This window comes from Molothrus aeneus, chromosome 25, assembly GCF_037042795.1.
Source record: "Molothrus aeneus isolate 106 chromosome 25, BPBGC_Maene_1.0, whole genome shotgun sequence".
NCBI lineage: Eukaryota > Metazoa > Chordata > Aves > Passeriformes > Icteridae > Molothrus > Molothrus aeneus.
Genome location: NC_089670.1, coordinates 4,218,932 through 4,231,747, shown reverse-complemented (window position 1 = coordinate 4,231,747; position 12,816 = coordinate 4,218,932). Strand labels below are relative to the sequence as shown.

Below are 12,816 nucleotides of genomic sequence, written 5' to 3'. Positions count from 1 at the left end.
TTTAAAAAAATCCCGGTCTTAATGCAAGAGGCAGCATCTCCTCAAAGAAGCGGGAGTGACATGCTAAATAACACCCGTGTAGTCAAGGATGAAAGGAGTTAATGGCTGGGAGGGGTGTGTTGTTGTTGTTGTGCGGTTCTTGTCTGTGTTTTATAATGACAAACCTCCTGGTGGTTGTTTAGGGAGGCGGGGAGCTTTTGCAGCACCTGGTTCCCTCTGTGAGTGACTCTGGCTGGAGCTGCCCTGCTGCCTGGAGTATTTTGCCTTTGCCAGAAGCCTGGGAGCTTCCACGTGACTTCTCAGTGACGAGAGCTCCTCCTCTGATGCAGATTTGGATGTGTCCCTTGGGACTCCTGGGAACAGCAGCTCCGTCTCTTCCCCTGGGTAGCTGAGATGGGAAGTGAGCGAGCCGGGCTGGGGCTGCACATCTTGCCCTTCTCAGTGTCCCAGAAACTGTCCCCACCTCCCCAAACACGTGTCCTGTGCCTGCCTTTGGTGATGTTTTAAATGCTGGACACCCACATTGAGTGCTCACTTTCATGTTGATGGTGTTAGGAAAATTAATCCACAAACACCAGAGGTTTATGTGCAAAAATGAGACAGAGGAGTCCTTTTACTTTATTAGAATAAAGGGAGGGGCCATGGGGCATTCTCCTGGGATCTCAGTTTTTTGGAGGACACAGCCTCCTTTTTACCCCAATTTCCCTTCTCTCTTTCCCCATTGGCTGAGGTACTTGAGAGGTTCAGACTTCCCTGAACGCCTGATACCAGAGACTCCCCTCTAATGTATAACCCTCCCTTTTCATTTTTAATTCTTATGGAATTTATGGTTTTTCTTCTCCATTGTTTCTTTCATCTTTCAATATCCAATTTTATTTATTAGCAAACCTAAAGTTTATTTGTAAAGGCAAATATCTTTTTCCATTCATCAATCAGTGGAATCCTTCCCATTGTTTCTTTTATCTCCCAGTGTTGGTTTTATCTACCAGCAGACCCACAGCTGGTTTGTAAAGACAAATCCACCATTCCTTTCAATGGGCTGGGATGAGTGGAGGGGGGAGCTGGGGGTGTAGCCACGTCCCCTCTGTCCCTTTGGAGACCAAGCCCAGCACTTGGAAGGTCACCACTGTCACCTTTGTGCAGTCCATCAGGAGATGGGTTAATGTGGGTGTCACAGGGGGGCAGAGGTTCTGCCCAGGGGAGGAATGAGTGGTGCCAGCTATCCTGGTGCTGGATCCTGCAGATCTCTCAGTGACATCCCTGCTGCTGGGCTGCTGCTGCCTCTGAGGAGAGCTGGGAAAAGCTTTTGTGACCAGGAGGAGTGGGAGGCTTAGCAGAACATGAGTAATTAGTCCTGAGGTGTGCTAAGAGTTAATCTTGGGCTCTTCCTTACAGCCTGGAGGTGTTTTACCTGTAGCCACAGCTTTGGGCAGGGGTTGCAGAGAGCCAGGGATGCACAAAGGGCTGGAGCTGGGCTGGTGGATGTAGCAAAGCTAAATCCCTGTCCCTGGGGAAGTGGCAACGCAAGCACTCTGATTCCTCATCCCTCCTGCCCCCTGCACCCCCCTGAAGCAGAAAAGCTTTGCACCTCTTTGGACTGAGGCTGAATTTGTCCTCTCCCATCCTGGCTGTCTCTTGCTGACCTTGAGCAGTGTTGGGGTGGGTTTGGGGATATTTTGCTCCAGCAGTGTGAAACATTGACTCCATCCTTGTGTATTTTTCTTTGGCACCCCCTGCTCTTTTCATGGCTAGGAGCTGTAGCTGCTCCAGCCCAGCAAAGCCTTCACTGGAGCCCATAAATTATTCAGCACAGATTAACCTCTCTCCTGGTTTGGACTTTTTTTTTTTTTTGTCTCTTCAAATTTCTGAGCTGATTTTTCTGCATGTATTGATCATTGGCAAGGGATCACTGGAAGATTTGCCTGCATACACTTATACACTTCAACCAGTGGTGATCTGAAAGCTGTTCATGATTAGCATCTGTATTGATTGCAATGCAGCAGTGCCTGGAGGTGGTCTGGAGTGGGTCAGGAATGTTGAGGATCAAGAAAATGAAGGAGGAGAAGTAAGGCCCTGGTCAAAAAAGCTGGTGATGGAGGGCTGGGGGTGAAAACATGTTGGGAGTGTGACACCCATGTGTGTGCTGGGCACCTCTCCCTGCCCAGCAGTGAGGGCCAGGGGAGTCAAATTCTTCTTCCTCTGGTTTAGGGACTGATGCTAATCTGGAACAAAGATAAGGAGCTCTGGGAATCTGCAGGCTCCATCCTCAGCTCAGCTCAGCACTGTCCAAATGTCCCTGTGAGATCCGAGATCACAGATTGGTTTTTCAGGGCCAGTTTATTTGGGTTATCTTTTACCCACTACAGACTTTCAAGATCTGTGAATTCCCTACCCAGGGGCTATTTTTTCTCCTGTAGTTGAGCTAAGTGCAGGTGTTTATTCTCCTTTGAACTCCCAGTGAATTTGTGAGCTGCTTCTGGTGCCTCTGGAGAGGTAAGGGGTGAATCACAGGGTATCTGCTCCCTTCCAACCCAAACCATTCCATGTTTCTCTGTGCATCTTCCGAGAGGGAAAACGAACTGCAGAGAGCAGGGAGCCAGGAGCTGTTTTCTCTCTGAGATTTGTGCTGGGTGGGCAGCCAGCAGCATTTTGAGCCTTGTCTTGAAGCAGGGAGGGAAGAAGCTGAACCCCAAACCTGAACAGCAACACTTGATTCTTGCTGAAGATCCCTGGTGCTGTGTTGGTAGCCCAAAAGTGCTTTCAGGGAGGTGAGAATCCAGGCCAGTGTTGGTGTTGTTGCTTGCTAGGGGAGGAGTGGGAAGTGCCTGAAATCTCTGAGCTGGGTTGTTAATGAGGCAGCTCATGAGTAGATGCTGGAAAATTACAAGCAGCACTTTGGAGCAATGGCTGTGCCCACAAATAAAGCTTTAATAAACTGAGGCTTTTCCTCTGGAGCACCTGTGCCCTGGGGTCAGGCAGGAAGGATCCTCTCAGCCTTTTTCCCTGGGAGGAGCAGCACAAGGGGCACTCCTGGATGCTCCATCTCCTTCCTTCATCCTTGAGCCATGGGAGTGGTGATCTTGGCATGTCCAGCTGCTTTTCTGGGCCTCAGGGAGAGGCTGGGGGAGAAGGGGCTGCAGAGCTGTGAGCTGCTGGGGAGTTCAGAAAAGCACTGAAAGGTGATTTTCTCAATGGTCCCCTCGAAATTAACTGCTCATAAAGCAGGACAGAAAGTCGAAGAAAATGGGATTTGATGCCTCTTGGGGTCAGGGCTTTACAAAGCATTCCTGGAGCTTAATTGCTCCTGTGTCAAGTTCTGGACTCTTAATTCTAGTCCTGGCAAAGTGCTGGATTTGCAGCACGTGCCTGTACCCTGTGCTGGCAGCCCTTTCTTGCTGTGGCCAGTGTGTGTGGTTTGGGTGCTGAGCCACCCTCGCTGTGCTGGGGTGGGGAGGATGGAGCCTTGGAGCTGTGGTGGGACTTGGCTCTGCTCCCACTGCCCCATCCCTCTCAGTGCCTGGCACACAGTGAGACCTGTGATTTTCCTGCTCTTTCTGTGCTCACTGAGGTGTGCTCAGGCTGCAAAAAGGGCTGTTCAGATGGAAACACCATGTCCAGAAAGCACATTTCTGATTGTCTCCTGGCAGATTAAAGCCATCTTTCTGTCTCACATCTGTTCACATGAAAACCTGCACTGTGCCCAGGCTCTGGCTTCACTCCCCTCGCCAGCTGGCAAAACCAGTCCTGCTGTTGTGTGGGAGAGAAAGGAACTGCTTGTGGAAACAGCCAGAAGTGGCTGGTTCCGTGTGATCCTGATGGAGCTGCAGGGAAAAGCTGTGGATTGATCAGCTCTGCACCACTGGGGAGGAACTTTCAGCCTTTACCAGGTGCTCCTGGTACTCAAATCCAACCTGGCTTTGGGCACTCCCATGGATGGGACAGCCACAGCTTCTCTGGGCAGCCTCTGCCAGGGCCTCACCACCCTCATAGGGGAGAATTTCTTTGTTTTTGGAGCTGCTGTAGCAGCTGGGACAGCAGGAGAACAGCCCATCTGTCCCAGGGTCTGCCCAGGCACTACCAGCACGTGAGTGCTCAGTTTCTGCTGCTCCCTGCAGGAATCCAAGTATTGATTTCTCCTTTCCTGGGAAGTTCCTTCATATTTGCTGAATCTCCAACCAGAAAGAAGTGTTTGTTCTGGCACCGTCCTGTGCATCTCCAGGTCTCAGAAATAAATAAAAGTATTACTGAACTTCCTCCCTGGATGGGTAGGGCTGTGTCATACAAGATCAATGATGGACAGAGAAACAGTCCAGGTGCACCTTGCAAAAGGGAAACCATTGCAGGTGCTGAAATTGCTTGGAAATCCTGATTTCCAGTGAGTGTTCATTCTAGCAGGGAAAGAGCTGGGGGCAGAGGGCAGGCGGTATGATGTTCATTTTGTGGACTTAGATTTGCACTTGTTGGTTGTGATGGGGTTGTCACAGACCTCTGGGAGCTGCTCAGGCCTGACTCTGGCACCTTTAATCCCTGGATAACATCCCTGTGCCTGCTGGGCTCTTGCAGCTGAGGGAGCAGTGAGAACAGGATCCCTGCTCTGTTCTCAGCCTTGCTGATGGCAGCAGATGTGGGCAGAGAAGATGCAATTAAATATAATACAAAATATTGGCCCAGGCTGCCAGGAGATGCCCACGAGATCCATTTAGTGCTGGATTTCTCAGCACCAGGAGTGATAATGCAGACAGAAACTTTGGGTTAATTTGAAAATAGGTCAATGGGATGTAAAGATAACCCAGCAGTCATCTGACTCCAGAGCGCCTGCACCATGCCCAGGGAGGGGACGGTCCCCTGGCTGATTAAAGTACCTCTGAGAGGAAAATAGCAGGACAAGAAGCTGCTGGAGATTTATTCTGGAGTAGGCACAGCTGGTGGAGGCAGCTGGCGGAGAGGCGAGCTCGGCATCCGCTTGGATCGGAGCCGCTCCGGCTGCTCCCTCCCAGAGAGGAGCCAGGGCTCAGCTGATCCAGGATTTGGGATGGGACAAACCTCTGGATCACCAGCCAGAGGTGCTGAGCTGCTCACCACCCATGGCTGGTCTGGGAGGGGAGGTTTCCCCAGCAGATCCCTGGGCTGTGCTGGCGGCGAAGGCGGCGTTTGCGCTCATCAATTTTATTCGCGTAATTTCAAGCGCCATTAATAGTACATGGCACGAGGAAAAATCAGGGAAATTGCACTCCAACCATGAGTGAAATTGGGTTTAGTAGAAAATTAGTTGACTTAACTGGCAAATGATGAAAGCCTGAATAAAGAATGTTTAAATAAGAAGGAATAAAAAAAAAAAATTCTCCCCCCACCCCCATCTCAGAGGTGCAGGCTGGATTTGCATGAGTGGAATATTAAAATCAGTGGTGATAAAGTGTTTAGGGAGGATAAGGGGGGTAAATGCAGAGATGTTCTGCTCAAAGCACTGCTCCTGCTTTCAGAGCTATTCCAGCCACGCAGCCATGGCACAGGGAGTATAAATGGATGTGGCAAGTCCTGAGCACCTGGAGAGGGGATGTGTGGCAGATTGTGCTGCTGATGGGAGCTGGGAGAGTCAGACCTGCTCTTCCCAACTGGTGGGAACTTCTTTGGAGGCTTCAGTATGAGTTACACTAATTGCTGCCTCCTGCAGCCCCTCGTCAAGCTTGGTTAGGGCTTCCTTAAATTACAGATTATTTTGTAGTGCAGTGGCTTGTGTGACATGCTGCAAGCACAGTGTAATGGTTTGGGGATTTTTAGTTAAATACAAGGTTTATGGATTGGTTCCACCACAGTGCAGGTCGGTGTAAATCATTGTTTGTCTGTGACTGAGGAAAAAGCAGCACTGTGTGAGCAAATGTGTTGTTTAGAATTCCATCTCTACAAAATCCTGGCTTAAAAATTCCCCTTCAGCCTTCCCGGGAGACTGAGTCTCCTTGGTGCCCTATTTATTGTACCGAGGTGGCTGTGGGAGGTGAGAGCCTTTCTATTCCTGCCATCTTCCCAATCAGTCCTGTCGTGTAAAATTGTGCATAAAAGTGACAAAACTGCAACCTGTTCCCCCTGCAGCATCCCCGGCCAGGCTGCCCTGAGCTGATGCTGAGATTCCTTGTGACAAGAGCAATGAAGCAGCTGCAAAAGCAGCTCTTTGTCTTAAATTGAAATTCTCTGTTTTTCCTGACTTTGCCCAGCGAGGCTGTTCCACATTTACACATTTTCTGGAGTCCCTGTCATGGTCAGGAATTTGGGGTGACCCTGCACTGGGTCAGGTTGGTGTCAGGTTGGGATGGGGGTTGGAAGAAGGATCTTGGTGCTCAGTGCTCAAGGACTTGGAGCCACATCAGAATCATAGCAAGGTTTGAGTTCAGAGGGACTTTTAAAGCTCTTCTGGTCCAAACCCCTGCAATAAGCAGAGGCATCTTCCTCCAGGTCAGGTTCAGAAGAAGAGGGAGGTGTGGCCAGGAGCCAACCAAGAGCCCTTTATCATATTTCTTATGGCCAACAAATTTCTGGCTCTGTGTGGCTCCTTCTGATGTTAGTGAGAGACTGGAGAGCAAATATTTGTGACAGTTGTGTCCCTTGGTTTTCCCTGGATGGGAAAGCCATTAATTGCCTCTGGAAGCAGCCATGGGATTGAAAGGTGAAATGCTGAAGGGCTTGGCAAGGGCTGAGGACCTTATGGAAGTGCTCCTCAGAGGATGGACCCTGGGGCCATGGGTCCGTTTGAGCTTCAGCTGAGGAACAGATAAACCCCAGGTAGGGCTGGAAAGGGAATTCTCAGGTTCAGAAGGGAAAATGCTGAGAAATTGAGAGAACCAGTAAGAGAAATCACAGAGAAGGAAAGATTCAAAGCCTGGGAGTGTAAAGCCTGACCAGAACTTTTATTCCTTAAAGAAGAGAAAATACATACAGGCATGGCTGGGATAAATTCCCATCTCCAAATAGAGCTTTGGAGTAAGTGAAGAACCCAGAAGAAAACAAAGACAGACGTCCTGGCAGGCAGGAGCTAAGGGTGAGATTTCACAGTGTCTGAGCGCAGACTTGTGAAATAAACCAGGAATTCCTCAGCCTTGTTGGAAGGACTGAGAATGGAATGGGACAACTGCGTGGTGGGAGTGAGACAGCCTGGGTGGACCAAAGCAGCTCAGCAGTTTGGTTTTCCATGAGGATGCTGCTGCTTTTTGGGTGTGAGTGGAGTTAGCAGGATGAGGAATTATCATCTTTAGGAGGAAAAACAAAATACAGGAGCATTAAAACTGCGGAGTGAATCAGCCTCTGAGCAAACTGGCACTGGGAAATCACAAGTACAAGCAACATGGATTTTTGAGAAACCTGCTGAAGCTGGAAGGTGTCACAGGGGTGGGTTGTTTTTTTTTTTTCTGAGAAGGAGGAAATATGGTCCAGACAAGCAGATGGGCTGTCAGGCTGACATCAGTGGTACACTTGGTGGAACAGCTTTGGAGAGAGGGATTCATCAGTTCACAGAGGTAATTGGAAATGGAAGGAGACACACCACAGGTTTAGCAGCCCTGTATCTTGCTGGATTAATCACATCTCACTCTGGCAGCGAGGTAACTGATGGTCTTGATAAAGAGATTAGTGTCAGTCGAGTTTATCTGGATTTTCATAGTGCATTTTATCCACTGGAGGAGGGCAGAGGGAGTGAGTGTGTCTGTTTGTAAGGAACTGGCTGGAAACCCCCTGAGTGAGACCCAGGGCCCAGCTGCCCCATTTTGTGGAATTATTTCATAAATGGGACCAAAAGTGAGAAATATGAATGAAATGTGCCCAGCATCCAAGGACAGGCATTGCCAGCAGAGTCAAGGAGAAGCTGAGAGTGCTCTGGGATGCGATAGGTGAGGAGTGGAATAAGAGAGACATTCCAGGGTGTGCTGGGAGGGATGTGGAGCTGGGAACAGGGAGCTTTAGGCTCAGCTGGGAACCTTGCAGGCAGAGAGGAGAGGAAAGATGTGGCTTTACAAGTCTGTCACTGGTGTGACTGCAATGAAAGTAAACGAAATCTGGTGTCTTCAACAAGAGAGGTCCAAGGGAGGGTGTGTGGGGACTGGGATGCTGGAGAGCCCTGGCTGGGAATGCTGTGCCTCACAGTCCATGTGGGAGGAACAGGAGCTCAGCTGGAGCAGGTGCAAAGATGCAGAGGGACCAGGACTCTCCAGATCTTTGGCCTGGGAAATAAAAACTGAGGCGAGGAGAACCATCTGCCTCCCCTCCATCAAAGAGGAGCTGTTTGATGGCTCCTGCTCAATGCCCAGCAGGGAAAGGAGTGTTGGTGCTGGGGGCTGATCCCTCCTGCTTCTCCCCAGTCACTTAGGGGTGCCTCCAGGACGGGGGAACTGCCCCCTGACCAGTCCTCTGCCTTTTGACCTGATTTACACCGACTACCATGGCCTCCAGCAGATGAAGCAGCACATGGGGCTCTCCTTTAAGAAATACAGGTAAGCAAAGCCACTGCCTGCTCTTGATCTCCATTTCATTAATTAGCAAGCAAAGACTAATGGCCAGCCCAAGGAGCCAGACCTTTTGATTTTACCTTTGATTTTTGCCTGCCTGGTGCCTTGCTGTGTCCCCTGTTGCCACAGCATGAGACATTCTGAGCCTCAGGTATTTAGGATAAAACCTCAATAAAAGAGAGAGAGTTGGGGAAAGACCAAATCTTGCATGTGTGCTTCCATTCCATTCCTGCAGCCAGGGGTGGGCACAGCATGGAGGGGAGGGTGAGCCTTGGGAATTTGTAAGGAGCCCTATCCCTGGCTCCTTGAGCATCAAGACAAATGTCATCATCCCCTGGTACATCACCAGCCTGGAAAATCTGCGATTTAATTTAGTGCTGATAGACCTGCTATTTATTACATTTTTTCCCATCTCTTCCACTATCCTACACAATTTTATTAGAGAGAAAAATGACAAGCTGTGTTATTGCTTTTATTATAAATGCATTTGCTTTTGCATTCAGCTTGTTTTGCTCTTCCCTTGCTTGTTGTTCCTCTTCTGTCCTCAGCCTTGTGCTGGTAGTGCCTGCCTCAGCATTCCCAGGATATTGGGAAAGGCATTAATAATAAACTTTTGGGAGGTTCATCATTCTCACAGCTGTCGGGGAGCTGAGGGTCCTGCAAAGGGAAATTGTCCTGCAAGGAGGGAACAGTGCTGGGAAGGGCTCCTTGGGATGCTGCTGCACCCTCTTGTCAGGAAAATTAATCCACAAACATCAGAGGTTTATGTCCAAAAAGGAGACAGAGGAGTCCTTTTACTTTATTTGAACAAAGGGAGAGGCCATGGGGCATTCCTTTGGGGTCTGTCTAATTTTTGGAAGATGCAGCCTCCTTTTTACCCCAATTTCCTGGCCACATTTCTCTTCTCTCTTACCCTATTAGCTGAGGTACTTGAGAGGTCCAGACTTCCTGAAATGCCTGAAACCAAAGATAACCCTCTAATGTACAACACTCCCTTTTAGTTTTTAATTCTTATGGAATTTATGGTTTTGTTATTTTAATTCTTATGGAATTATGGTTATGTTTCTTTCATCTTTCACTATCCAATTTCATTGATCAGCAAACCTATGGTTTATTTGTAAAGGCAAATATGTTTTTTCCAGTCATCAACCAGTGGAATCCTCCCCATTGTTTCTTTGATCTCCCAGTGCTGGTTTTATGTACCAGCAGACCCACAGCTGGTTTGTAAAGGCAAACCCCTCATTCCTCTCCCTCTGCTCGGGGTGCAGACGAGGGGTCCTGGGGACAGCAGGTGTCCTCAGGGGGTGTGTGCCCTGCAGGTGCCGTGTCCGGGTCATTGACACCTTTGGGACAGAGCCAGCCTACAACCACGAGGAGTACGCCACGCTGCGCGGCTACCGCACCAACTGGGGCTACTGGAACCTGCAGCCCAGCCAGTTCATGACCATGTTCCGTGAGTGCTGGTGCCTGGGAGCCTGCCTAGAACAGGGGCTTGTCACAATCTGCTAGAACAAATGGGGGTCGTTATTGTGAACTTTTGCTGGAGTTCAGGCTTGTAAGAATCCGCGTCTCTCGGGCTGTTGTTTGAGTCCACTCCAGCTAGCTGTGGACCCTGGCCCACACGGTCTTACATGGACAAAGCAAAAGGTGGGAAACACTCTTCTCCACGTGGGGACAAGTGTCCCCACTTTATTATTATTGCTTTTTATTTATTTATTTATTTATTTATTTATTATCAATTTACTATTGTTTATTAGCCTGGGAGGAGACACTTCAGGCTCTGGCGACCTCCCAAGTGGAAAAGAGAGCATGACATTCTTGCAGGGGACCTTTATACCCAAGGAATGGGGGCAGGGGAAGAGGACTGTAGCCAATGAGATACCATTGAGGAGGGGTGATGGAAGGGGTAACCAGGGACCAAACCACCAGGGGGTACAGCACAGGAGTGCATGAGGGAGAGACCATGTGATGGGAGAAGGGAAATAACAATCTACATGACATAACATACTCAGTACAAATTTCCAACCACCCAGTGCTGTAGCAGGCCCCATGGATTTGGCTAGGGCCCCGTGGCGGGCCTAGGCCTAACAGTAGGAATTGCTGAGTCATGATGAGACAGCAAAATAAACTCCTGTCTTCTGCTTCTTGAACCCTAGCTTATCTCTGTAACCCCATAGGTCATTTTTCCCCTAACCCTTACTATTGGACAAGTTTGATCCCCCTATACCCTATAAAAAGGGGCTGTTTTAGCCCATTTGGCAGAAGAAGAGCCGTCGCTGGAACCCTTCACAGACCCCTCAATAAACCATTGCTGTGGAACTGCCGGGACCCTTCTTCTCCTCTCTCACATCTGCTTCTACCCCTAGCCCTACGGCGCCCTAAGCAAGCAAGCAAAGAGCTGAAATCCTAAGAGAGCTGAGAATCACTAAAGAGCTGAAATCCACTAAGCTTGCTTAGGGTAGCCAGCGGCTACAAGCTGACTGGGTATTCGGGCACTCTGTCCCCAAGAGGGACTGAGTTATCCAGATGGGCCTGCCTTGCTCGAGGCTAAGCCTGATAGGAGGGCTGGGGGCCCTTCACAGTGCAGAACAACAACTAAATAAACTATTTAGTGCAATACAACACAGGCTGTCCCCAGCAGGCTGCACACGGGTCCCAGATGTCCCACACGGACAGACTGTCCGAGCTCCCAAGCAGTTCTTAGCCACAGGCAGCCTTAAGTGAGATCAACTCTTTAGTGATTATCAGCTTATTATGATTTCAGCTCTTCAGCTTGCTAGGTGCCTAGGCAGGCAGAGGCAGGGAGAGAGAGGAGAAGTCTGTGTGGGGTTCCACAGGAGCGTCTTTATTGATTCTTCTGCGAAGGTTCCCAGTGACAGCTCTTGTGACAGTGTTCACAGGGGTCCGAGGATGAGGGAAGAGACAAGGATCTGACTCCATGTTTCAGAAGGCTTGATTTATTATTTTATGATATATATTATATTAAAACTATACTAAAAGAATAGAAGAAAGGATTTCATCAGAAGGCTGGCTAAGAATAGAAAAAGAAGGAATGAATAACAAAGGCTTGTGGCTTGAGCCAGCTGACTGTGATTGGCCACTAATTAGAAACAACCACATGAGCCCAATCCCAGATGCACCTGTTGCATTCCACAGCAGCAGATAACCATTGTTTGCATTTTGTTCCTGAGGCCTCTCAGGTTCTCAGGAGAAAAAATCCTAAGGAAAGGATTTTTCATAAAAGAGGTCTGTGACAAGCTCTTCTGCCTGAGCTGGGCAAAAGCAGCTCTTTGTATAGGATTCAGGGGTTTTGGAAATGGTCCAATAGCAAGGGTTAAAGGAATGTCTTAGAGAGAGATAAGCAGGGGTCCAAAGGTGGAAGAAGGGCTTCTAGCCCAGTCACCATGACTTGGCATTTCCTATCTTAGGCTTCTGACCACTAGGGAGCCCTTGCAGGCTCAGGGCCTGCTACAGGTTGTGATGGTTTGTTCACTGATCTCAGAGTGCAAAAACTACACAGAGGGGATTTCAGTATCAATCAAAACGAATGCACCTTTATTGAGTGCCCACAGCAAATGGGATAGAAGGGTTGGAAAGGAGATACAGGATAGAGAGAGAGAGAGAAAGACGGGGTGCTGTATTCCCACCCCTGGGGACATCCCAAAAAACATCTCCAGCCGCCTGTCTCCTCCCCTTGGTGCCCACAGCTCACACCCCTGACAACTCCTTCATGGGCTTCGTGTCGGAGGAGCTCAACCAGACTGAGAAGCAGCTCATCAAGGCCAACAAAGTCAGCAGCATGGCCGTGGTGTATGGCAAGGAGGCCAGCATCTGGAAGGTGGGTGTCCTTGGGCTGCTGGGGTCAAGCCAGGCAGGCAGGGGTAGGCACAGGCAGGGCTGGGAGGCAGCCCCAGCCTCTGGATCTCACCCTGAGCTGTGGAGGGGCAGATCTGGGTGTGTTCATGGAGAACCATCCTTGTCCTGGTCCTGGGGGAGGAATGAGACACATCCAGAACCTCCAACAAACAGGAAGAGGCTGGTGGGACACCATTCCCTGCTCCTTGCTCTGGGTGATGCTTCCTCCCAGCAGGCTCTGAGGCTGAGGATTTCATATCGATGATTTTATGTAATTAATTATAATGATTGCCACTTATTAATTGCAGTGATTGCTGCATTATGATGGGGATAGTTGGTGTCTGCTTTCAAGCACTCTGTGAAAAGGGGTTGTGCTCCCCCAGCCTGAAACACCTGTGGGTGTCACTGCATGGGGACAGCCCCTCCAGCCCCCCAAAACACCCCCCTGCATCTCCAGAGGGGCTGTGCATGC

General features: G+C 49.5%; 1 protein-coding gene across 3 annotated transcripts in view; it reads left to right on the top strand.

Moving 5' to 3' along the window:
- The window catches only part of MGAT5B (alpha-1,6-mannosylglycoprotein 6-beta-N-acetylglucosaminyltransferase B), an 83,874-nt gene that overhangs the window by 50,006 nt on the left and 21,052 nt on the right, over window positions 1-12,816 (top strand). For all 3 annotated transcript variants that reach the window (XR_010785023.1, XR_010785022.1, XM_066565559.1), the window contains exons 9-11: window positions 8,343-8,474; window positions 9,809-9,942; window positions 12,197-12,327. Coding sequence is in view for 1 of the 3 variants with exons in the window: in XM_066565559.1 (XP_066421656.1) it covers window positions 8,343-8,474; window positions 9,809-9,942; window positions 12,197-12,327 (397 nt within the window). In the remaining 2 variants the exon portion in view is untranslated. The remainder of the gene's footprint in view (window positions 1-8,342; window positions 8,475-9,808; window positions 9,943-12,196; window positions 12,328-12,816) is intronic.